General features: G+C 38.6%; 3 protein-coding genes and 2 pseudogenes across 3 annotated transcripts; 2 read left to right on the forward strand and 3 right to left on the reverse strand.

The window, feature by feature from the left end:
* The first annotated feature begins 3,326 nt into the window (after positions 1-3,326).
* On the forward strand, positions 3,327-8,039 carry LOC137747099 (glycosyltransferase-like KOBITO 1; annotated as a pseudogene).
* A 1,388-nt stretch (positions 8,040-9,427) lies between these two features.
* On the reverse strand, positions 9,428-14,562 carry LOC137747086 (cation/H(+) antiporter 15-like). The gene is made up of 3 exons (XM_068487096.1): positions 14,464-14,562; positions 12,459-13,493; positions 9,428-10,636 (listed from the first exon to the last, which is right to left on the reverse strand). The coding sequence occupies exons 1-3, from the start codon at positions 14,560-14,562 to the stop codon at positions 9,428-9,430; spliced, it is 2,343 nt and encodes a 780-aa protein (XP_068343197.1).
* Positions 14,563-17,774: 3,212 nt separating this feature from the next.
* Positions 17,775-18,938, forward strand: LOC137748918 (uncharacterized). Its single transcript, XM_068489110.1, has 2 exons — positions 17,775-18,075; positions 18,494-18,938. Exons 1-2 carry the CDS (start codon positions 17,800-17,802, stop codon positions 18,605-18,607), a joined length of 390 nt encoding a protein of 129 aa, XP_068345211.1. The 5' UTR covers positions 17,775-17,799; the 3' UTR covers positions 18,608-18,938.
* A 1,073-nt stretch (positions 18,939-20,011) lies between these two features.
* On the reverse strand, positions 20,012-22,261 carry LOC137748346 (pentatricopeptide repeat-containing protein At4g20740-like; annotated as a pseudogene).
* Positions 22,262-22,742: 481 nt separating this feature from the next.
* Positions 22,743-25,288, reverse strand: LOC137748347 (uncharacterized). The gene is made up of 2 exons (XM_068488491.1): positions 25,061-25,288; positions 22,743-24,226 (listed from the first exon to the last, which is right to left on the reverse strand). Exons 1-2 carry the CDS (start codon positions 25,161-25,163, stop codon positions 23,169-23,171), a joined length of 1,161 nt encoding a protein of 386 aa, XP_068344592.1. The 5' UTR covers positions 25,164-25,288; the 3' UTR covers positions 22,743-23,168.
* Positions 25,289-26,032: the final 744 nt, after the last annotated feature.

A 26,032-nucleotide genomic window follows, 5' to 3' on the forward strand; every position in this document is an offset into this window, starting at 1 on the left:
TTACTAGAAAGCGTGTTGGTTTTTGGACTTGGCACACTTGGGTGTAGTATGAGCATTAATTGATATGGGTTACAATCTAGTTAGATTGGGTTTGGTTAGTTGGGTTAGGTTGAGTTGGGGATGGACGGGCAAATGATCAACCCAACTCAACCCAATCAATGAACGAGTTGAAATTGGGTTGGGTTTGGACAGGTTATAACTAAAAAAAAATCCACTTGTTCGGGTTTAAAGTCGGGTTGTACATGACCAAGTTCGGATTGGGTCAACCCAAGTTGCACCCCTATATATATACTACGTATAGTAAGAAAATACTTACCGTAGCCTACAATATCTCAAGAATTTAATACGGCACAATATTTCGTAAGTAGACACATGACATCCGTAATCACATAATCTCGCATAAGCAAACATATCATATCAAGTGCTTATTGACACATGCTGACACACGAGTTCATACAAAGATTATTATATGACATCCCACATCGTCCAGGGGAGTGATCCTTATATGTATATTCTCATCTCTACCTAGCACGAGGTTTTTTGGGAACTCACGAGCAACTTCCCAGTGGGTCACCCATCATGGGATTGCTCTAACCCCCTTATCGCTTAACTTCGAAGTTCCAATAGAACCCGAAGCCAATGAGCTCCTAAAAGGCCTCGTAATTGACACATCCCGGCCCAGGGCGGATCACTTCACGGGCCCGCTCCACCACCGTAGCATGATATTGTTCGCTTTGGGCTTACCATTCCCTCACGGTTTTGTTTTTGGGAACTCATGAGCAACTTCCCAGTGGGTCACCCATCATGGGATTGCTCTAGCCCCCTTCTCGCTTAACTCCCAGTAGGTCACCCATCATGGGATTGTTCTAGCCCCCCTTCTCGCTTAACTTCGGAGTTCCTACGGAACCCGAAGCCAGTGAGCTCCCAAAAGGCATCGTGCTAGGTAGAGATGGGAATATACATATAAGGATCACTCCCCTGGGTGATGTGGGATGTCACAATCCACCCCCCTTAGGGGCTCGACGTTCTCGTCGGCACACTCGCGACCAAGGTTAGGCTTTGATACCAAATTGTCACATCCCGGCCCAGGGCGGATCACTTCCCGGGCCCGCTCTACAATCGTAGTACGATATTGTCTGCTTTGAGCTTACCATTCCCTCACGGTTTTGTTTTTAGGAATTCACGAGCAACTTTCCAGTGGGTCACCCATCATGGAATTGCTCTAGCCCCCTTCTTGCTTAATTTCGGAGTTCTCATGGAACCCGAAGCTAGTGAGCTCCCAAAATGCCTCGTGCTAGGTAGGGATGGGAATATACATTTAAGGATCACTCCTTCCCTGGGCGATGTGAGATGTTACATATTATGACATGAACAAGACTGGGTGTAACAATAATATACGCTCTAGTACTACAATTACGTGAAGACTGGAGATATGCGCAGCACATACGAGTTCTAATTACCTATAACAATCTAGGACAGGACTGACACCTACAATGGATCCAAAGTGAGCGTACGGTGCGATGTGCATATACATGTGAAAGATTGGCCCTGGCCCGAGTGAGTACTAACACCGGTGTAGCAAACAATGAGCAGATAATATAAATATAGTCACGCCACAATGATTCAATAATTCTAGTCAACATAACCTTCATCATAGCTGTAAATTTAATTACGGCATCCCATAATAGTATGCATACTTGTGCATCCCACAAGATTCGGAATAATTTCGTAAATTCCGTCATTTCGCTAATTCTTATAAACATTAGGCTGATCTAGGCATGCGTAGGAAATTCTTTTTCAATGTATAAATGGAAACTAAATAAATATATAATATTTAAAAGCAAAGATCCACTCACAGTTGCGATGTCACATCCGTTCAAGCTAGAAAGCTAGAGTCTCCGATAGTAATTGCACTTAAGCATAATATTGGGACCCATTAGTAAACTCCACTAAGACAATTAAATTTGGGAAAACGGAGTGCGAATTTGGAATCAGGACGTCGAAATACGCTAAGGAGGGTCTCGGGTAATTTTCATCAAATCACTCTTTTAAGATTTATAAAATTGTAAAATTAGGGACGGGTCGTCATAATAAATCACATCCCCTATTAGAATTTTTTTAGTAAACATGTTGAAATTTATACTACTTATTGAGGGTTTGTTTGATAATTGCTTAATTTTCACTTTTTTAACTAAATATCTTTTGAAAAACTGAATTGTTATTGGTACTTCAAAAATCTCATTTTTCACTCTTGTATTGTTTTTTTTCATAAATATCGAAAGTTTGGAATGCCAAACGCGAATTTTGAAGTATCAATAAAAATTATCTTGAAAAATATTTTCAATTTTTAATTTCAAAATAAAAATAAAAATATAACATGCAAGCTATTTTTTTTAAAATTTTTTTATTTTGAATTTCAATTTTAACTTTTTCAATTGGACTTTTCTTTGTATATGTGTTTTTTTATTTTCTTTTATAAGAGTTTTTATGTTGTTTATGCGTATGGAAAGTCCCAGTAAAATTGTTAATTCAAGTAATGTCGGTGAGCTTTCCAAAGTACTTGCGAACTTCCATCCATCGTTGAGTCCAAACAACAATTATTGAAAACAATGCTGCTTATGAATCTTTTGGTAAGTGTTCATGTATGTGTGATTAAAAAACAAGGTATGAAAAAGTACTCAATAAATCAAAAATTTTAAAATAAAAGGTACAATGCAAAAGAGCATTGGGCACTTAGCAAAGAGCATTGCACACATAGCATATATCAAGATGCTAATTTAGTTTGAATACAAATGTAGATTAAATCTGTCACATCCTAGGTTCCTAGAAACAAAATCGTGAATGCGTGGTTGAGATCTAAAACGGACAATATCATCTCGTGTCCGGATGTGACAAAATCTAATATCACGAAGTGTCTATATATTTTATGACAGTTAATTGATTAATTGATTTTTATTTTTATTGAATTTTATGAATAAGATTTTTATATAGTAATTTATAATATGACAGATTGTGATCATAAACACAAAATTTTCTAAAATGACTAAGAAAACACCTCTCAAGGAAAAGGAATATCACTAACTGCACAAGAGGACTACAGTAAGAGTTGTGCTATCAATACATCTATTTTTACATTTCACACAGACTTTTTAATTTCTAGTTGTAGAAATTTTAAATAAGTTTAAAAAAAATAATAGACAAAAATTAATAAAAATGCTTAAAAGGTAAAAAAAAGTTACGTAAATCACATTACCGTTCAGAAAAGCTTGGAACGGACACAGTAAAGAAAGACCATCCCCGACTCTCACAACTGACATAAAACGACCATGACCGACCACCACCACCACCTCCATGCTCCCCCTCCGCTCAGCGCCAGCATCCTCCTCCTCCTCCCCTCAAACCTTCACATCGAAGCTCCTCCTCCTCCTCACTCTCCTCCCCCTCTCTCTCGCTGCCTTAGCTTTCATCCTGCAATGGCGTGGCAGCATTCCCGACCCCACCACTCGCTGGTCTCCTCGCGGTTCCCACCACCTCTTCCCTGGCATGGACGCCTCTCCTCTTTCCTCCGCCGTCGTCCACTCCTCCTCCTCCGATTGCCTCAATCTCGGCCCTTCAGCTTTGCCTTCGATTCCCTACTATCAGAATTGGAAGTTTGATTCTGTATCCAATTTACGACCAAAGGTATGATTTTTTTTCTTGCTTTCATGGATTTAAGGTTGATATGGTTCTGGGTTTTGCTTGTTGTAGATTTGGGTTTAGTGGGTTTTTACTGCTGTATTTGAAAATTTGAAATTTATCAGTGGTCGTGTGGATCTGTATCTGGATTTCCCATTTGTGGATTGAAGTTTATGGCTTTGAGACTGTTTATACATGTACTGTGCACTCCATATCAAATGCTGTGCATTTTTGCTTACAAATCTAGAACGAATCTCGAAATTTAGTTAAACTCGTCTATAGGGAATTAATGGTGTGGTGAGCAAAAATGTCGTCTCATTGATCTGGGTAATGTGAACCAACTTCATCCTGCTTCTGGCAATATCCAACCTTGTTTGACTTGTTAATGCAATAAACTATGCAATATGTTTTATACTTGTGAAGGAGCAATCTTCTGCTACGAATTATAAGTATTAAACCCATGGAGTCCCTGCTCTAGATGAAACATTGACAATGGCAACTCAAGTGATTCTGCACAGCTACAGAGTGTTATGTATGGTCTAGTGTTTATGCATGAGGGGTTTGGTTGTCCAATAGATAAACATAATACGATTGTTTCATTAACGACCTGTGATTGCAGTGAGAAAATATGATAACACCACCATTTACTTATCAGACTTTATCATACCAGTATTCAGAGTAATTTGCTGGGTAGTGGAACTTGATTGTGTGAGCTACATATCATTTAAATCTTCCTGTTCTAATTGTGTTATATTTTGGGAAATATCCCCCTTCCAATCCTTTTTAACACGAGTGATGCTCTGCATATAATGTAATGTCCTGTTTCATTGTTTATAGAACTTAAAATTTTATGTAACTCAACTGTTTGGTTGGTCGGTGATGGCTTGTTAGGTAATGAGTGCTGCATACTAATATCAAGACAACACGCATTTTGGTGGAATGAATTTTTCATTTCTTATTAAGTAAGAGTTTTATGCAGATATGTTTTACTACAAGTACGTCAGCTGGTTTAGAACAGATTTTGCCGTGGATGTTTTATCACAAGGTTATTGGAGTTACTACCTTTTTCCTATTTGTGGAAGGAAAGGCTGCATCCCCTGAAGTATCAAAAGTTCTCGAGTCTATTCCTGTAAGTTAAATAATATATCGCTCTGATTGCCTAAGTTCTGTTCAGTTTGCCTTCTTCTCCCCTTTATTTTTCTTTCTGTGGTTTTGTTGTTTTGTTTATTTTATTTTTTAATTTTTTTGCAAATACATTTTTACAATGCTTAATAGAGTGAAAATTGTCGAGCATAAATTTTGTGGTACTGTGTCAGGGAGTAAAGGTGATATACAGAATTAAAGAGCTTGAGGAACAACAAGCTAAAAGGTGAGTTGATTCTGCCGCTGACACATGGTGTATGTCTTGTGCTTACTACAAATATAATCTTCTAGTATTTTTAAGACTTAAGACTCCTGGATATTTTGACTAACATAATCAACATATCTAAATGCTTGAACATCTTCTATTTGTTTATCCTTTTTCAGTAGGCTGGTAGATACACACACAGACACACACATTTATACATACACACAATCCGGCTTTGGGATGGTAGCTGCAATGTGGTACCTGGATGATTCAAATGACCCCTCTGGCCATTCCATTTTCACAGTAAAAAAGAGCAAAAACAGTTGTTTAGGGCTTAGGTTTTAACTCCTGATTTCAGGGCTACTAAGTTTGTGAAGGAGAGTTAAAATTTAAAGCATAAGCCCTAAAATCGACACCACACAAAATTATAAACCTTGTAGGGAAATGGATTGTAAACTAGACTAAATAAAAGAAACACAACGTTACTGTGCTGTTTGAACAGCAAGCACAGCTGTCCAAATGGTGGTTCTGCGGTTGTCTGCTTCTGAGAAGAATTCTACATACATTTTCGCTTAAATCACTTGTATTTTATGTTTCTTGATTTTTGGTGCCATCAGCCGGATTTGGAATGAGACTTGGCTGTCCAGTTTCTTTTACAAGCCTTGCAATTATGAGCTATTTGTGAAGCAATCTCTCAATATGGAGATGGCTATTGTCTTGGCAAGGGTATGAAAGATTCTTCTCATGTTACTGGTGCCTCTGTTGTTATTTTTACCTTATGGTGAGAGGTGTTCTTAATTTATTAATCTTTTTTGTTGCTTGGGACTTTGTGTTGCCTATAAAAATACTAGGATGCTGGAATGGACTGGATAATTCATCTTGACACCGATGAGTTACTGCACCCGGCTGGGGCCAAGGAGTATTCTTTGAGGCAGTTGCTGCTTGATGTGCCTGGGAATGTGGATATGGTTATTTTCCCGAATTATGTATGTGAAATATTTAGTTAATTTTAGGTTGTGTACATGTAAAGATGATTAAGCATGCAAGTCTTGTTACTTTTTAGGATTGGTGCCTGTTTCGGCCTTGATCCATGTTATTCGGTGATTTAACTAATTTGTTTGTATTGTGTAGGAGAGCAGTGTTGAACGGGATGATATTAAGGAACCATTTACTGAGGTGAATTTCATCTGTTGTCCATCATTATTGCTTCTTAATTGCTTCAATAAAGTTCATTAGATCTCTAAAGTTCAACAATTACGAGATTGATATTTGCTATTCTATATGGGCAGTCCACTTGGTCCGCTTGATAAGGTCTTTAACCTGCATACCATAATGAGTTTGTAACCTTATCTGTACTTTTAGATTTAACATGCTGGGAAGCAGCGGTATATTGTTGCCCTGTTGAACTATCAAGGATATGGTTGTTAGACAGTGACAAGCATATATCCCGGATTAATGGATCCGATCAAACATGTTATTCTAAACTTTTACCAAGATCTGCATCTTTTCAAATCTATACATAAAGCTAGGAAGTTAATGTGTTAGTTCGATTAAGGGCATATTGTTTAAGGGCAAGTACGTAGGTGTGAGACTAGAGTAAGTAATATTTATGATACAGATCGTGCTGCATTACGATATGGTAGTTGCGAGCAATTGGGTCGAAGACAAGGTCCTTCTGACTAGTTTGTACTGCCAGAATGAGAAATAGTACTTTAAATAAATAAATCGCAGTTGATTCTAGGAAATGCTTCACATCATCTTCATCTTTATTTTTACATTTTAATTAGTATGCATGTACTTTGACTTATGCCTTGCTGTTGTATCTATGCAATCAGGTTACCATGTTCAAGAGGAATCATGACCATGTACCAAAAGACACATACTTTGGCATGTATAAAGAGTCAGTTCATGGTAACCCAAACTACTTTTTGACTTATGGAAATGGGAAATCAGCTGCTCGAGTCCAGGATCATCTTCGTCCTAATGGTGCACACAGATGGCACAATTATATGAAAACTCCGAAGTACAGTAATTTCATATTGGAATGAGCAGTGTTTTTGGTTCAACTTATTGCTCATAGTAATCATATATATCCTAATTCCTTTTAGCGAGGTCAAATTTGAAGTGGCTGCTGTTCTGCACTACACATATGCCAGATTTTCAGACTTAACATCTAGGCGTGATCGGTGTCGCTGCTAGCCTACAAAGGAAGATGTCAAAAGATGCTTTATGTTGGATTTTGACAGAGCTGTGAGTTCAATTCTTTCTTTAGTTCTTTCTAAACTCTTTAACTACCGGTACAAGATCATCGAGCACATAATGTGATCAGTTAACTTTGTAAAGCTACCTAGTTGGTCCATGCAGAAAAAAAGTTTTGTAATTTGACTGTAAGGTGCTGAAGCTTTAAAGGGCCCAATATAGAAACTAAAGATACTTGTACAACTGGAGTGGAAGAAATTCCTGATGAGAAGGGTAATGTTGGAATAAGAAGAGATGATATTGCAAATGAATTGCAATCTACTAGGTTTGAAAAAATTTATGTCAGTTTAAAATGGTTTTACTATTTCATTCAAAGCATTCATGGGGACTATTTTGATATATATATATTCGGATTCAGTAGCGACTGCCATACATAGTTGGTAGAAATAGAATTCTTGAAAATTTAAATATATATCTATCTGTCTATTGGTAGAGAGGTTGCTTGGAAATCTAAACAGGAATTAGTTTTGTTGTTTTCCAACTCCAAGTGTAAACTTAAGGTGCTGCATATCTGGCAAAGTGGTTTTCTAACACCATTTTGCAGATTTGGCTAATATTCTACGAAATTTGTAATAGAATAGCGGAATTTCCTTTTCCCTTACATTTATTCTTTATTCTGGTGTAATAGCTGTCAGCTCTTGAACTTGTTTTTTCATTGCATCTCATCTCGCTAACTCTTTCATACACTGACAACATTTAGCATTGCAGGCATTCATAATTGCTTCAACTGCAACTAAGGAGGAAGTGCAGAAATGGTAAGGATTTCTTTACAAGTTATTACATTTATCTTGATCCTCCTTTAACTATAAAATTTGAAACGTGATGATTCAAATGCTGTAAATTAATGAGATAACCTTGGGAATTAACTTTGTTTCTTTTTCCCTTTTCAATCCTTTATTGTGAATTAAAGTTTGCGCTTGGCTTTTGTTCTAGGTTCCATGAACACATTGTATGGGATGACAAAGACGTAAAACTAAAACTTTTGAGAAAAGGCATTTTGACTCGGATATATGCTCCCATGGTAAGCTGATCAACTCATTTAAATAATGTATTTAGTAAATGATTTTCACGAAAGTATTGACAACCTCAAAACCTAGAGTTAATTATGTATTTACTTCCGCCCAGTCAACAGATACTTTCTCCCAATCTGGATTAAACTCATTCTGTAGCATTTAATCCATCACTTATTGTCATTTCAGGCCATAATACAAGGACTAAGGGAGTCGGGAGTCTTCAGCTCAGTTATTGCGTCTGCCCCAACAACTCTCTCAAAAGAAATTTTTTTGTTGACTACATCTGAATCCTTCCCATCGTTGAGGAAGATTGGTAGAAGCAGAGAGAGTAAGGCTACCGCCAGGAAGGCATTGGATATCGAAGCTGCTGAATTCAAGAAGTGGCTGTTCCACTGTTGCCCCCCCCCCCCCCCCCCCCCCCCCCCCCCAAGGAATGGACGATAACCAAGCCGGTGTGGAAGTGTAAAGTAAGGTCTCGTTTCCAAGATTGGCTCAGCTGTTCCTTCTTATTAGTGTGACCTAGTTAATATATATATATATATATATATATATATATATATCATATACCACGAGTGTAATAACGAAAGATTTGGCGCAAAACTGAGCGCAGCAGCATGCGAAGATTCATCTAGTGACTCCACTTAGTGAGATAAGGCTTTGTTGATGCTGCTGCTGCTGTTGTTGTATGAGTGCAGTCTATTCTTTTCAATTTTGTACAATCAAAAGTAACATTTAATTGAGAATTTGAGATTCACATGTGATGTCATATGTGTAAGCTGGTAGACAAAACCTTAACCTGCTGTAGCCGCAAGTTTGTCACAACTACAGATATTTCATGTAGATATTGAAATTCTCTACGAGGATTTGGTTCCCAATTCATTCCAACTCATAATGTTTTTCAGTTTTTTATGAAAATGGGAAATTGTAGTTAAATCTTACCGTGTGTCAAATTTTGATTGAGTAGTAATGCCATTAGGCATTGTCCGTGGCACGTTGAGACTCACACAAGTTTTGTTGGGTTTATGAAGTTCTTTACAAAAAAGGAAAGGATCTGAGTGTGGTAATTCTCATACGTTTACAAACAAGTAGATCAAACTAAGGGTTTGCCAAAGAAGGGTCATACTCCCAACCGTCAGTCACACCAGTGTTTATCCACAAGGGTACCCTGCTGCACAATAAGAACGGATGGATTAAAGGTTGAAGAAACTAATAAGTCCCCAAGAGGTCCCAGTTCGTCGTAATCGCTGCAATAATCCAATAATGACCACGCCGGCGATGACTTTTCGTATCTTCTTCCCACCAAGTACAGATCATATACACTCTGCAGGCCCCTTACAATATTTACAGTTTCTTCCCAGCTCTTCACATTCTCCTCCACGAATTGTGTGCTGGGATTGTGCATCGACTTGAGCCTAAACTCATCCATGCACGTGTCGTCGAGATGCTTCTGCATCCGATTGTTTACCGCTTGATGGATGTCCCCGTCGTTGTCGTTCTGGTCATCGCATGTGAATTTGCCTGATGTCGCATTACTTGGGACCACGATAAACCGGACAACCCTTAGGTTAACCCGAGGATGCCCAGCCATCCTCCATGCATACGTTAATGCCTCGCGGTCATCTGCCCCTCCAAAGAAAAACATGGCGAAGAGATGGTACCTTGGGGAGGAACCGCTGCCATTTCTGGACTCGCTAATTTGGGACACACTAAGCCCACGATCAACGAAAATACCCACCGTGCACGGCGAATTTTTTATCAAGTTGTTGTTGACCCCCTTCAAATTAGGGTTGGTATCCTCCATGGTTCCGTCAATGGAAAATTGATTGTGGAATGGGGTTATAATAATGTTGATGAACTTCTCGTTGGCCAGATTGCATATGTACTCATGCATGGTGTTGTAGGAAGAAAAGGCTGTGAGTGTTTGGATAGAAACGTTTTCTCTATTCTTCGCGTATTTTTCGAATCGATTTTCGGATATGATGTACTCGGGTTGCATCTGGTTGCCTTGGTTAGAGTTTTCTTTGCAAACTTCCTGCACGATGAGCATGGCCGAACCATGGTCTGTGATCTCCACAAGTTGAACGGCGAATATGCAGATTGGGGACTGTCTCGTCGGATTTGAAGCCTCGAGGAGGTCGATGATGCCGGAGACGCTGCTTGAGGTATGGGTGCAAGTAAGGATTTTTAGCTCCATCTCAGGTCCTACGCTTTGTATGTTCCTGAGTTTGTATTCTGCGGTGTTTTTGGTGGGCTTGAACACGAGGGCTAGAAAGGGTCCGACCGGAACCGTCATTAACCACATCGCAATCATCATTACTCCAAACGTTCGATTGTCCAAGACCTAGACCATATTTGCACGTAAGTAACAGACTTCAGAGGTATAGCATATGGTTCTAATAGTATAAACGGCAAATGTTCCCTTAATTGCACATTTTCTAACATGCTTTGCAAGACTGCTACCGAGGAGCTAACCTCACTTAACTTCTTTTATATATGGAAAAAAAAAAAAAAAAAAAAACTTTATGATACTCATTTATCTAGAGTGTTGATGATATCAAGTATTGTTTAATGTGTATGGTTCATATTTATATTTTTAGACGTACGCATTTGTTTAGCAACGAAACAAATAAACGAGTACAGTATTTCAAGCGATGCATGTGATGAGTCAATTTCATATTATATATTTTACTCTATTCTTAATATATTTTAGTTAATAATTTGAAGAATTTTGATACTTTGAATTGTATTTCCAATATAAGACTTTCGACTTCTTCTGAAGCAAAACATGGTCACATGGACGAATTTTGGAGTAATTCCAGTTAGAGAATGATCGTGAGTCACTTAGTTTGATCGTATCAAAATATCAGATTTTTCTACCAAGCAATGATTTTCTGGCAATAAAATAAAGGAGCGATGCGCAGTGCTGGAATAATGACGTTTTGGGCTTGAATTACATTTTTGGAGCCCAAGATGACTTTGGATGGGTTTGTGGCCTTCTGGAGATGTGTTCAAAACATCCTGATCTTCAAAATAAACTATTATGGGCCGGAATTGGAGGAGATTTGAGGCTAAAATGTGGCTGGACAGTTTCTGTGTAGTTTATCCTAACTTAATTAGGACTTTATGTTTTAATATATTTTATTATTATTTAGTTCCTTGTTGGAATAAGAGACCTTGGTTCCTAGGGTTTGTGCGGCTGGCTTTGAGGGAGATATTTAAGGTTTTAGTCAGCCCTAGTTTGAGAGACACTTACTTTTATGAAACTTTGGAGAAAGAGAGTTATTGCTAGGGTTATTGGAGATTTTCTACTTTAACGTGTTTTCATTCCTTTTATTCCAATAATATTTTCTATGATTTTCATTATGAATATGCGTAACTAATTGCTTTTGTTAGGGCGAAGCCTTAAGCCTTAAGCCTTAGTATAAATATGTAATTTTTATTTAATTGCTTATGATTGATTGCATGCGTACTTTGAATTATTGATCACCGTGATTGAAACTATCTAATTATCTTAATGCCTGATCACCATTAGGATCTTTAGAAAAGTAATTTGATGCAGTTTTGCTCGGAAGGTTCCCTAAAATTGACGCTGGCTTCTTGTGATTAATAATTGTAATTTCACTTAAGATGAACATCACGTCTTAAGGGTTGCATGATTTTTCAAAGGTTTTTCATAAAGCATAATGAGTCTTTCATGTTCAGATTTGATTCAAACATCCGGACCTGTTGCATGTTAGATATATGTTCTATGTTGGAGGTTCCAAGTAGAATATGAATTAGGAAAACCTAACCTTCAAAGTGGCATGTGTAGATCATAAGTAATTAGTAAAAATACATAAGGATTGCTAGGTGATGGTAGAACCCTAGTGCTTTTATAAATTGGTATTTAAAACTCTTTTCTTTTATCATATTTGTTTTTAATTAAAATTCGTTTTTAATGTTACTCAAGTCTAAAATCTCTTTTCTCAACTTTTAATTTTAAGTATTTAATTAGGAATTGTTTCTGCATAAATTATCCAAATAATCCTTGAGGAGAACGACCTTGCATGAGCATCTATACTGCAACATCCTTGTATTCTTGCAAGTATTTCATGTGTTTTTATCCCTACTTTTGTAGATGGTAAAAAATGCTATCAGCATGCGTGCAACGTAATCGTACGTACCTTTATGTCTTTGCCAGTGCCGAGTATTATGAGTCCCATTAAGCCTTTGGTGTTCATGAGTACCCCAAGAGCAAAACTATCCCCACGTGACATTTTGTACATCAAGCCGATGATATAATTACTCAAAATCTTCGGTATGTTAGCAAGAACGACAACCGCCACGACACGCCACAGGTTAGTATCTGCACGGCTGAACTTTGGATTTTCGTTGGTTAAAATGTAGCTAAAATTAGTTCTTAGCCCGACGGTTAAGAAGTATAGAGGCATCAGAAGGTGACTCACGAAGGTTTGGATCCTGTCAACCAGGGCCTTCTTCAGCTCTCCACTAGGAATAATGGTTCCCAGCATAAAGGGTCCCAAAATGGAGTGCGACCCAAAATTGTCACTTACGTACCCGAAAAGCACAACCACCGACAGAATGAAGCGGACTTGCTGCTCGTTGTATCCGCTGCTATCGTTGTCGGCGGTTGTATTGCGGATGAACCACGGGATAGCCGGACGTAGTACAAAAACGCATAGTAGTATGAATATCACGGCGCTCATGGCCCCGATCGATTGGTCAGTATATGCGGAAGTCATGCCCGCAAGGAGAAGAAACCAGGATAACACGTCGGAGATAACCGCCGAGGACAAGGCGAGGCGGCCGAAATCAGAGTGGAGGAGCTTTTTGTCAGCGAGGACTTGGGCAAGGTCGGTGAAGTTGGTGGAGGCCAGGGCAATGCCCCAGAAGGCGTAGCCGTTGTCGTTGGCAATTTCCTCAGCCAGTGCCCTACCATAATCATTGAAGAGTACGAAGCGATATAAAAGCCAACCCCAGATCAAGGAAACGAGACTGCCCACTACGGCAACGCTAAGAGCCTTTTTTCCAGTCCGGATTACAGGTACAAACTCAAGCTCTAAACCCATGATGAACATGTGATAGCCTAGCCCTAAGTTTGCCACGGTTTCTATGTTGACCAGGCTGAAGAAAGGGATTACGTATTGAAGAGCAAATATGATAGTACCAACGAATGCCGGACCCACCATCACGCCACCCTGTAATTAAATTATAATTTAGTCATTTTTTTTTATAAACAATAATGTTTTCGAGTTAAATTGTTCAATATAAGGAGGAGAATATCAGTAGTGATCTAAGCTGCATTAAAGTGTATAGACATTATTACTTTCCGCTACTATAGTATGCTCTATATGTGATAAATATATTCATACATATGCTGCCCATTTGTGACAGGTGTATAACACAATGAGTTCAAATTTTCAATTCTCATATGTATGGTAGCAGCCTGAAACTCGATTGTTAAAACTTAAATCTAATCCCTAATTCGCTTACAGCCTTATTAAGCTAATGTTATAATTTAAATTCAAATATCAAGTTCGAATAGCAGCCCCGAAACTGGAGAGTTCAACTTTAAAATCTAATCTCTAAATTGCTAATTAAGATACGATAATTTTGAACACATAAAATTAATACAGTAGCTAATGATGTGTCAATTTTGTATCTAAATAACTTTAATAAGAATTAAAAGAGTAAGAACATGTTTGAAAGTGCGTTAAAATAACCACAAACACGGAGATACTACAATATAAAAAAAAGAAAAAAAAGAGAGGTTTCTGACCGTATATGGTGAAAAAGTTAAAAGCTCTTATGTATTAAAAAAAAAAAACACTTGCATTTTTATTAATCATTTCATATTGCTTCTATTTTTTTCTTTTTTGTCGAACATATTGCTTGTAATAGAAGCGCTGTTGCTAAAAGCGCTTTTACGCAAAAGTACTTTTTAAATAAGGATTTCTAAACGGGTGGTGTATGCAGCATAAATAATTAAATATTAAAAAAACACAATTTTGACCTGAAAAGCCTATTGAACTTGTGTTGTAAATTTCAAATCATGAGTTCTTGGAGTTAGGCCTAGTAATTAAGAAATATGGAAAGAATATTTATCCTGCTTAATAGGAATAGCAAATTAATGAATTAATTAATAGGGACATGAACCGTTGAACTCACAAGAATATCAGAGACAATACGAGGTTGGTGCAAGGACTTGAAGAGATGATAAAGAAGGCGAGTGATGGACATGGCGGCGATCAGCTGGACAATGATCATCGGAACAGATCTGAAAAATGTACTCTGCACACGCCATATCTCTCCTGTCTTGTACACTGTCATGTTATAACATATCTCCCAAGTACCTTCCTGAAATGAAGTACCTTTTGCTATCGCTGGTGGTAGCGCATGCACGCTTGGTTGTTCTTTCATACTTGGCTGAGTAAAATTGATCGTTAAATGGCTAATAAATAATACGACGCTAACAACTCGCTTGTTCTTTCTCTTGCAGTATTGATCTAATTAAATAGAGCAAAAAAGAAAGAAAACTGTGGCAAGGTCGCTTAGTTGTAACGTAAGGTGTAGATATCAATTTATACAAGGTGTCGTCTCCAATTATTGTTATTATTTGAGGGTGTTTGTTAATCTTAATTTTTAATCTTCAGCTATAAGCGGTTAGTTGTTAGTATTAACTCAATATTGATCATATTTACATGACCAACTAATTAACCCTCTTAACATAATCAACCAACTAATTACCATCTTCAATATTTCGTCTTAGAAGCTGTTCTGTTTTCCTCTCTTTCTCTCTCTCTCTCTCTCTCTCCATATATTTCTGTCATTTGTTCTTGAACATTCTTCATTCGGAGATGATTTATATGAAATATAACGGGTGCTTGAGTTCTACACAATCTGTCAGATACCTGGAGAGTCAGATTTTATTTTTCTCTTCTTTTTCAACAGAAAATTAAAAGGACGTATGTCATCAAATTAAGTAATCAACAGCTGCATTTGTTGAAATGATGAATACCTGTTTAGATGCCAAAACAAAATCTGGCAACATCTTTGTTGAGGGATAATATTGCGAGGGTGGTTTCACAGCTAGAAAGTAAAAGCCACCAGCAGGCATCGTAAGGGAGACCTCAAACAATGTAATTGGATGCTCAAGAAATCGTTGAATTTGTTAGTTGATCATTTAACGGTGCCTGCCACTGGTGTGAGTATGCCGCGCAGTCAGCTAGTCCGATAATTTTTGACATTCAAATTTCTTCTTACATAGGCCACAAAAAGGAGAAAGATATGACACGGGTAGACCACTACAGTGAGTCATTAACGTTTCATGTCAATAATATTAGAACAAGTGATACATATCTTTAGATTATTAACATGAGACCCCATTTAATAGTGTATGATTGCCATACAAGTTACTCCCCACAAAATCATATACTTTGAGCCATACATTGATATAAGGGACTACATAAATCTACGCATCAATTCCATATTAAAGCTCCTGCAATGGGGCAAATAGATAAAAGATTGTCCCCCACATTACACGTAAACAAAACACGACTTCTCTATACAATGCCAGGTGTTTTTATAACAAATTCTTTTTGTGTCTTTCTAATAACGTAATGAGTGTTGTAAGACATATCTATCTTCGGAACAACCAAGTATCTCCCCTCGTCTCTAAAAAAAAGTCCTCCCAGCCACTTAGCACTACTATTTATTAATATTTTTCTTTACTTGAAAGTTCGATTTTCGTTAAAGAAGAATTCAAACCAAATTATTATGGCTAACTCATTGTGAGGCTTAGCTCACTCCCTCACCCCTTAGTATAGATATTATCATATAGTATAAACATAAAATTCTCCCCATTAGAAATTTACTTTGCATCGCATGTCAAGTACATGGACTCAATTAGAAACCGGAACTGATATTTACACTCCTATTTTTTTCCTCCCTCACTCCTCAATTTAATTCTATTCATTGATTTTGCTTTTACTACTCAATGGTACGGCTAGGGGCAAAAAGTCCTTAGTGCTAAAAAAGAGTGTAAAAATCATTTCCTTTTTATATATATATATTTTTTTAATGCATCGATATTTTTACACTAAATAACATACAAAGAGGAATGTTTGATTCTTAAGATTAAGAAGAAGTTTCTCCTCAAAATATATTGTGGCTGATTTACAAAATTTCATGTTTATGATAGAAACTTTTAATATTATAAATTGTTATGTAGAGATCGTCTCTAAAAAATCAATTAAAATAAGGTGGTTTAGTTAATTAACTTTAACAAATAAATAGACAGCTCACAATACATTTATTGAATCCAATCATCTGAGTTATATAGTATTGGATGGTTGTTTATTTGAAGTAGGGTTGGAAGTAGGGTTCCTAAGAGTTGGAAGCATCATGGAGTATCATGGAAGAATAGAATAATGGAAAGCTAGCTAATGCATGGATTCAAACTTTCGGCTAAAACTTAAGTGATGCTTTAGTGCATCTTAGTTTAATATCTACTTTAGGCATAATGCAAGCCTTGATGATGTTTAGTTAGGTAGAGTGGAGACCTCATCATCATTGTAAGGATTAATTAGTGGTTTAAGTTAGGTGGAGGTGTCATGGAGGGGTCTTAACTCTCCATTGTTTCCGTAGCTTTCCTCTTAGTTTTCTATAGGTTCCTCTATATATGTTTTGTTGTTCTTGTAACTAAATATGATGAATGAATGAGATACAATTCATTTCTTGAAAATCAACATGGTATCAGAGCAGGAAAAATAACCTGCTTCTGCTTCATCCGAACGTGATCAATCCTCAAGATGGCTGAAGACAATCCTCTTAGGTCAGATGCTGAAAGTTCACCGGTTCTTTCTTCCGGAAATATGTCTGAGGTGGATGTCAATCCAAATCAAAGGTTAAGCTCAGTCTTGTTAAATGAGTTTAATTACTTACCTTGGTCGAGAGCAGTGAGCCTTGCTCTAGGTGGAAGGTCCAAGCTAGGGTTCATAAATGGAAGCATCGAAGTTCCTGATGCTTCCTCACCAACATATGAAAACTGGCTTTGCAAGGATCAGCTAGTTATGTCATGGCTCCTAAATTCCATGGAGCGTAAACTAGCTGAAATATTCAGTTATTTTGAATCCATGCATTAGCTAGCTTTCCATTATTCTATTCTTCCATGATACTCCATGATGCTTCCAACTCTTAGGAACCCTACTTCCAACCCTACTTCAAATAAACAACCATCCAATATACAGCTTGATGACAAAATGATCTCATATCTATTAAATTTTTGTAGAGACATCTTTACAAAGTGATATTTAACATGAACAGATCATAAACACAAATTTTCGTGAATTAGTCAGAAAAAACTTTGACCAAGAACTTCTCATTGATTGAGTAGCCAAGTTTACTGGCACACTTACCTGCAGTTATTTTATAAAAAGCAAGATGAATCGATGATAACATTATCCACTACGAGCGGAAGAGCTCAGTTGTTATCAACTTATCATCATGGCAAGGCTTCTCATCTCCAACACAGCCTCACTCACTCTCTCTCCTCCACCCGCCCCACCCTCACGTGCTTCATTCATCCCTCCGTACGTGCCCATATCGCCGGCATCACGTCTTCCCGGCCGGCAAACCAGAGGCCTAGAGGTGGTGACACGGGCGGGGCCCACCACGAGCCAGTACGTGTTCGCATTCGTTTTGCCGCTCTCTCTGATCGCCGTCACCGTTTTCACTTCCATCAGAGTCGCCGATAAGCTCGACCGAGACTTTCTTGAAGAGGTTCGTCGAATTTCTGCAAGTCGGTTTTTTGATTTGCATGCTCTTTAATGCTTTTGAATATTTGAATTCGTGTGTTGATTCAAATGGACAAGGTTGCCAATGTATGTATATGTGAGTGCGCGCGCCTAATAAATGCTGTTATTGCATTCATATAGCATATGAATTAACTCGGAAGAGTCAAGTGCTTTCCGACAATAAAAAATGCTTCTGACTGCGTGTGTGGCAGTAGAAGCGCTTTCTAGAGCAGGTAGTGCTTTTCAAGGAACGAACATACGAGGATTTTTGATATATTTTTTTTGATATATTTATGAGCAGAAGTGCTTCCTACCCTAGCAATCCCAAACGCGCTCAATCTGTCTTGCTTTGTTCTGGATGAATGATTTCTTCAGTAGTCATAGTGTTTGTGTTCTTGATGTAGATGGCAATTAACCAAGCGATCCGGGAAACGGATGAGGAAGGCGAAGCTGACAAGTCGATAGAAGAAAAGCCTGCACTTTCCCGTACTCGCAACCGACCCAAAAGGGAAGTCTAAGCCTCATTTTCTTGCTCGGTAAAGCTTTAGTTTTGTACTCAAGATCAGCCTGCGGCCGTGCATTACGAATCTGTGAATGTTAGCATTTTATGGACAAGCTTTTGAGAACAACACCTTCTTTTCCTCGAGAATAAGAGCGAAAGGCGAGTTTGAAGGAGATCCCCGTGAATGCGTGCGCTGTGTATTTTGTGTGTAGAAAAAGAAATATGGAATGAACAACAGGCACAGAACATTTTGCTATTAGTGTTTCCAATATGAAGGCCTTTTGTTTGCCAAATGGGATTGTAGAGAAATAATCCTTTCATATTCACGTAAGATAGTTGTTGGTCTATTGATACTTCTCTTCTCAATATTAGACGACGGCCCTAATTCAAATCAATGCATTTATGCAAGGATATGATCGAATACATGAAATTAGCAATACAATTGCAGTCGCAATTTCTCTAGACAGATTATGAACATTATATATCTGGAATCTTCGACCGGTCATTAAAAAATTCAGGGTACCTCGCTCTTGCAATCTGGAACTGCTTCTCTTCTTTACCCTCACAGATGAATTTGCATATGCTGCGTCTTTAGCACCAGAAGAGTTGTTTATCTCCCACTAGGAAACGATACTTGCGTTAGTTTACAAGCAATGACCAAACTGAACGACCAGCAAGCCAACATACAGAGTCTCAACCAGGGTCTCTGAGCCAAATTGTACACTGAAGACTGAACCTCTAAATCACAACGAGACCAAAGGCGATAAAGTTGTAGAGAAACAAAGAAAGCATTCAGTAGAATCATACTGGTGAGAAATACACTTGCTGAGCAACCCGAATGACAACCTGCCAAACCAAAAAATCTAGCTTCCATAAGAGTTCACTAACCTCTCCTACTATTTAGCTGCATGCGTTTCTACGATCTTGTAGCTGAAGTAGGTTAAAAAACAGATTTTTCTTTCTGTGGTTGCATAATAATTTGAGTCCTAGACTTTCTGATATAAAAAAAATAGTAACAATAATATGACTGACAGAATAGAAAGACGCATCACCACTTATACACGGATGAAGTTTCGAAGTAAACATAGCCCATCAAAAACTACATGCAGGGCTCTCTGCTACTGAAAACTTTTCAACCCATCATCTCCGCCATTTCGGATTTGCATTATTGGCAATAACTTGAAGTTAACATGAACACTTCTTTGTATTTGATCTCTAATCCCAAAAGATGCCGAACTAAAAGCAGAACAAGCAAGAATCAGCTAACTAAAACAAATCAACTGAACATAAACTGTAACAGTATTGCGGCAAAGGTTTAAAACAAGGCTTTACGGTACAAAACTAACCTGGAATATTCATGAGACACCCAAAAAGCAAACATCATTGGCAATGACAGCTAACAAAATGCCTCACCAAAAAAAAAAAAAAAAAAAAAACCGGTGTACTTCCTCCGTAGATGCATCCTAAATGGAGTGTTCTCACCACTCTGATACAATCCATGCATTATAAGCAAATTGCAACAGAAGGAAAGTCCGAGGTAACCAGTGACTTCAGTTCCTGCCTTTATAGTTTATAGTTTCATCCTGACAGCAGCTTTGAACCCTTTGCTTTCAACTTTTTTTCTAATCCGAAAAACTTCAACCCAGACACCACCAGATCTGCGGTCTTCTTCTTCATGTGTTCAATTAATACTTCATTATACACAATCATGTTGGCTTCTGTTAAAATATTGCGCTCTTTCAAATTTGAAAATATTTTTCTTGCCTCCTCTATTGTGCCATGCTTACACATGCCAGAGATTATAGCTGAGTATACAACATCATCTGGAAGACAACCCTGCTGCAGCATCTTGTTTAGCACCTCAACCACCTTCTCAGCATTATTTGATTTACATGCATGGAGAATGGTAAGAGAATACTTGAATCCTATGGGCCCACTTGTCACGCTGGCTAAGCGGTCATGAACTAACAGCATAACTGCATCGACCTCTCCAATTTTGCAAAGCCCTCTAGCACGCGAACAGTAGGCAGCAATCGAAGGAACAAAAGACATCTCAATTATCTTATTATAACAGGCACAAGCCTCATGGATGTCACCATCTTCAACAAAACACATTATGCCAGTGCTATAAGTACAGGAGTCGGACTGCAAATCCACATCCTTCATTTCTTTAAAGAGAGACAATGCTTTCTTTATTTCCCTGGATTTTTGGAGGGCCTCCATAAGGATATTGTAGATTCCTAAACTATAATAACCATTAACTTTCAACTCTTCAAACACTTCCAAAGCCATCGTTACTCCATCCTCCTTTCCTACCATAAAGGAGAAGAATTTCGAAAGATCATCAATTACAGGAAAACCAATTTCTCCATCTGTGCAAGCATCTCGTATAACTTATCCATTCTTCTTGTCTCATTGTAGAACACCAAAATGGGATTCACCGTAGCAAAATCTGGCTGAAGACCCTCTTGAACCGTAACTCAGAAAATCTTCTAAGCCTTATCAACCCTCTTCACATTACATAAACCCTCGGTAAGAGAATTATATATCCCCAAATCTGCCCTATACCCCGAATCCACCAAATCCTTCAACAAATCACGAGCCACCCCAACCTCCTTGTCTGCCATAAACCCCTCAACCAACACCCCATAAATCGCTCTATCAATCAAGAAACCCTTTGCCTTCATCTCCCTAAACAACTCGTACCCTTTCTCCACCCTTCCACCCTTACACAACCCTGTAACCAGAGTTGCATATGCCATAGCGTCTGCCTCAACCCTATCTCTCTTCATTTCCTCCCAAACCCTCAAACACCCATCCAAGTTTCCCACCGAAAGCAAAACCTTAATCATTGCTGTGTATGCAAACACGTCCGGTTTGCACAATTTCGCCCTCATTCTCTCCAAAAGCTGCAACATTTCATCAATTCTTCCCATTTTACACATACCCTTTATTAAGATCATGAAAGTAACACTCTCCTCCACCAATCCATCACCACGCAAATCTTTGTAAACCGATAAAGCCAAATCCAAATAACCGGTTTTCACCAATGCATCCATGATCCTATTGTACAAGAAAACCCTAGGTTTAACCCCAACTTTCTTCATTTTTTTATACACATAATAAATCCTAAGACCTCTATTGGCATCAGAGTGCATTCTGATGAGAATCTCAAACTGTTTCTCGCTGGGCAGTTTGCCCTGCAAGTCCATCAGCTCGGGGACTTGGTCCGCCGACCGGAACCGGTTGGACCGGTTCAGGCAATAAGCCAAGGCATTGTATGAAGCATAAGTGTGCTTGAAACCCTTTTGCTTACCTGCCCAGTGGAAGAACTTGGAGGCTGAAACGGAGTCGACATGGACCTTGAGCACCTTGGCAACGAGGTCGGGTGTGACCCGGCGAAGCTTCCGGAGCTCCGAGACGACTGGAGGGTCGTGTCGTCGGGGTTGGGCGATGAAGTGGAGGGCAAGGAATGGCGCAGGTGTGGGTCCCACTTGGAGACATCGAAGGGTCGGGATTGAGGGGCGGTGGTGGGGTGTTTGGAATTTGGGTGAGAGACGGGGTTGGAGAAGAGGCTGCCGCGGACGGTGGGGCGGTTCTGTGCGGGCTTGCGGTGGCCGTGGAAGAAGGTAAAGTTTTGGAATTTAGGTGGTGGGGACTGAGGTGGCATTTTCAAAATTTGTTACTATTGAGGTTCCAAGTTACAACTGACTTCTATAAAATAAAAAAATATTATCGAGGAACTACTTGTATACTATACAGAGATGAAAAATTGTATTCTTGCAAAAGAAGAAAGAGCATTCGAAGAGAGAGAAAGAGAGAAGTTTAGACAGAGAAAGGTATTCTTCACTATTTTTCTTAACTAATTACAAAGGTAGTTATGAGAAGTATATACAAGATGATTACACATGTAACTAGATTGCTCTCGTTCAAATCCAGAACATATGGTATCCGTTTGCACATCAGGACGGTAAGCGGATACCATATGTTCGGATACCAATTGCGTGATGCTATAAGTGGAAAGCTGCTTTTGAACAAAGCGATACCACATGTTCGGTTACCACTTGTGTGAGCTATAAGCAGAAAGCTGCTTTTAAACAACGCAGAAAACCAAACAAGCATTCAAAAGCAGAAAATCAAACACAGCAATATCCAATCAAAAAATTTATAAACTTTGCCAGTCAATTTAGTATTGTGAGCTTATCCAGTAAACACTACACGTATCTCACTCCTTTCTGGGAAAGTAGCTGCAGGGCAACGGCCTGATAATATAACATTCAAGGAATTGTACAATGATACATGCTGCAAAAGTTGAGAGTAATCATCAAAATTCAAAACTCTCAACACCATAGATTGATCCGATAGATTCTGTTCACAAACCGGGAAGGTCGGAAGATCCATCGAATTGCATTCTGTGGAAGAACATAATTACCCGTTTCCTATCGCAGATGAGATAACAGAAATGACATGCATATAATATGTAGAGCATGCCTGCATATCTGCTTCTATTATGACCAGCTGGTGATTCAAAACACACGAACAAAAAGCAACCCCTTGTTTTTTATCACTCGCTACTCTTAGGCGAAACTGACCCTCTTTCTGTTATTTTCCCTACTCCAGTAGTTACCTGTTTGATAATCACTCCCTTGCAATCTTGAGCCTTTATAGCCTGATCTATACTGGTGAGGGTGTCCCCTCTTATAGCCACCATCGTTCCTTGCTCCCCGACCACTATTTGTTATCCCAAAATCCAAATTATTTTTCTGGTTATTATGGCTCTCCCACTGTTTCTGACCCCATTCATCTCCTCCACGATCTCTCCATTCTCTATCTTTTAGAGATTTGCTGTTTTGACTAGGACCATACTTCCAAGAATTTTCACCACGACCCAAGTTCTTTGACTCCTGGTCGCAGCCCCAAGAATTAGACACCGGATCAGCCCATCTACTACCTTTCACAGAGGCAACATCCTGACAGCCTCCTTCCCAAGGATTGACACCATTATCCCAACTCTTTGGCGCGGTGATACCGTCCTCCATCTGGTTCCATCCCCGCGACTCATTCCTTCTATCTTCCCATGCATTCTTCTCCGTCTCAGTAGTTCCATTGCCCTGAGTAATTCCACGTTCCCAAGGGTCGTCACGATTAGTTTTCCACTGGTTCCTGCCTGGAGCTTTATTTATCAAATGTCCATTACCCTGAATGTTGTCACATTCCCAAGAATTTGTATGAGTATCTGGGACAGTGTTATGTTCATCGGGAGGAACAAAATCTGAATATTTTGCCCTCTTGTTTGTTTGCTCAATCTTGCCTTGCCCTTCTCCCTCATCAGGAGCAAAGTACTCTCGATCCACTTCCTTAATGAGTGCAGGATTGATGTTAGGGTTCCAATCTATTGCATCAATATAAATATTTGGATCAGGCAGAGATGCGTCAAAGGGGAGACCATTGATGTCTGCCCAAAAGCGCTTTTTTGCATTTTGAAATGCCTCCTCTGCACCTGAGTCATTCCAATTGAGTATAATACTGCTTCCATACATATAATTCTTTGCATCTACTACCTTCCACCATGGTATAGACCCAACCAACGTGCAGTACTGCTTTTCCCAATAAGGTATACCATCCTGCCGACTCCCTATGAATGAAAAAAACAGAGTATTAAAAATTCAAGTAATATCCAAAGCCATTGGTGCTGCCGGAACTCCAACATAAGTTGTGGGCATTTCATGACAAGGAATGACTATTACAATGACGAAATTATTAAAACATACAGAATTAATGCACAAAATGTCCTGTGCCACATGACCAACAACAAATAAAAGGAAAAGGAAAACAGAAAGTAGAGCACACACATCTCTAACAACTTTAAGAAAAATCTATTTGAACAATTTCAAGAATCTAAGCAGTTTTGATAGAAACCTTACAATGCACGAGACAGAACTAGTTATGTTATGGTTTCTTCTTTTCTTCACAATGAACTATTAATGGAACCGAAAAGCCTACCACAACTCGAAATAACGAAAATTTGTATCCACAGATAACAAAGATCTAGAAATGAAATAGCCGCCTTTCGAAACAGCACGTAACACACATTACTACACAGGAGCCCAGTAAAATTTAGTGTATAATGTAGAATCTGTATCCAATTACCGGTCTTTAATCCAAACGAGTGTCATATAATAAGTTCTTTCTAGCATTGCCCTCCAATGTTATCAAACCCACCATACATTTTCAATAATTTTCTCAGTTGAACAAATAAACAATCAAAAACATCAATGTTCTCATAACTCGATATTTTCTCGGCAACCAAACATAAATCACTGTTTCATTACCGGGAAAGAAGGGTAAAAATTGAAACGATAAAAACCCACCAAGAAAAACCCACAAAAACCAACAATTTAAGAAGAACCCAATTCAATTTTAATCATAAGATACACAAAAAAAATAAAAAAAATAAAATTAATTTTACCAGAAGGAGGAGGAGGTTGAGGGTGAAATGGCAGAGGCGATGGGTCCGGAAGCTTTTCCTGACGGCAGAATCTACGGCGGGGACGATGAATCCACTTGCCCATTTGCTCAATTCCAACAACACATCCACCGAGAGGCAGAGAAATTGGATTCAAATCAAGAAAATCTAGCGTTCAGAAGTACTATTGCAGGATCTTCACCTTTTTGCAGAGAGAGAGAGAGAGATAGAGAGAGAAGATTTTATAGTTGAGAGCTGTTGAGTTCAGAGGGAGGATAATGGGCTTCAGTTGGGAAGATAGTACGCTGTAAGTCTGGCAGGCGGCGACTCAGGAGGTTTTGACAGCGGAAATGGTGGAAGTCGGTGCTCTACTCGATCCGCTATTCAGGCCCATCTTTTAGGTCCAACGGAGTCCACTGGCTGATGACCCAATTTTAGGCCCAGCCCAAATTTTGAGTTTAACAACTAGCACTGGGCCCACACAAGTGGTGGGGGAAGTTATCTATCTCACCTTAAAACGCGGGGACTTTTTTTTGTTAAATTACTTTAATGTCCCTGATTTTTTTTCTTGATATTTATTTCTTTCAATCATGCATGGAAGGTATAATAGGGAAAAAAAAACATCATGACACAAGGGAACGGGAAGCTCAATAGCAACGCATAAACTTTACAAATAGGGGCATTTCATTGATAACGATAGAAAGAGCGGTCCACATAAGCCATTAAAACCAAAATAAGAGCACTCTAACTAACACGAATAGGACCGGATCAAACATCGCTCTATTAGTTTTCTTTAATTTTTTTATTGACAAATAAAGTTTTATTAATAGATAGTATAGATGTTTGACAAAAAAATTGAAAGTATTGTGAAAACACTTTTTGGAGGAGCACCTACAATGTGCTACTTCAAGAAGTACTTAGGGCCCGATTTGAAGTGCTTATGTAAGAAATACTTACACTCATGAGCACTTTTGG

The sequence above is a fragment of the Pyrus communis genome, chromosome 10 (assembly GCF_963583255.1).
Source record: "Pyrus communis chromosome 10, drPyrComm1.1, whole genome shotgun sequence".
Taxonomy (NCBI): Eukaryota; Viridiplantae; Streptophyta; class Magnoliopsida; order Rosales; family Rosaceae; genus Pyrus; species Pyrus communis.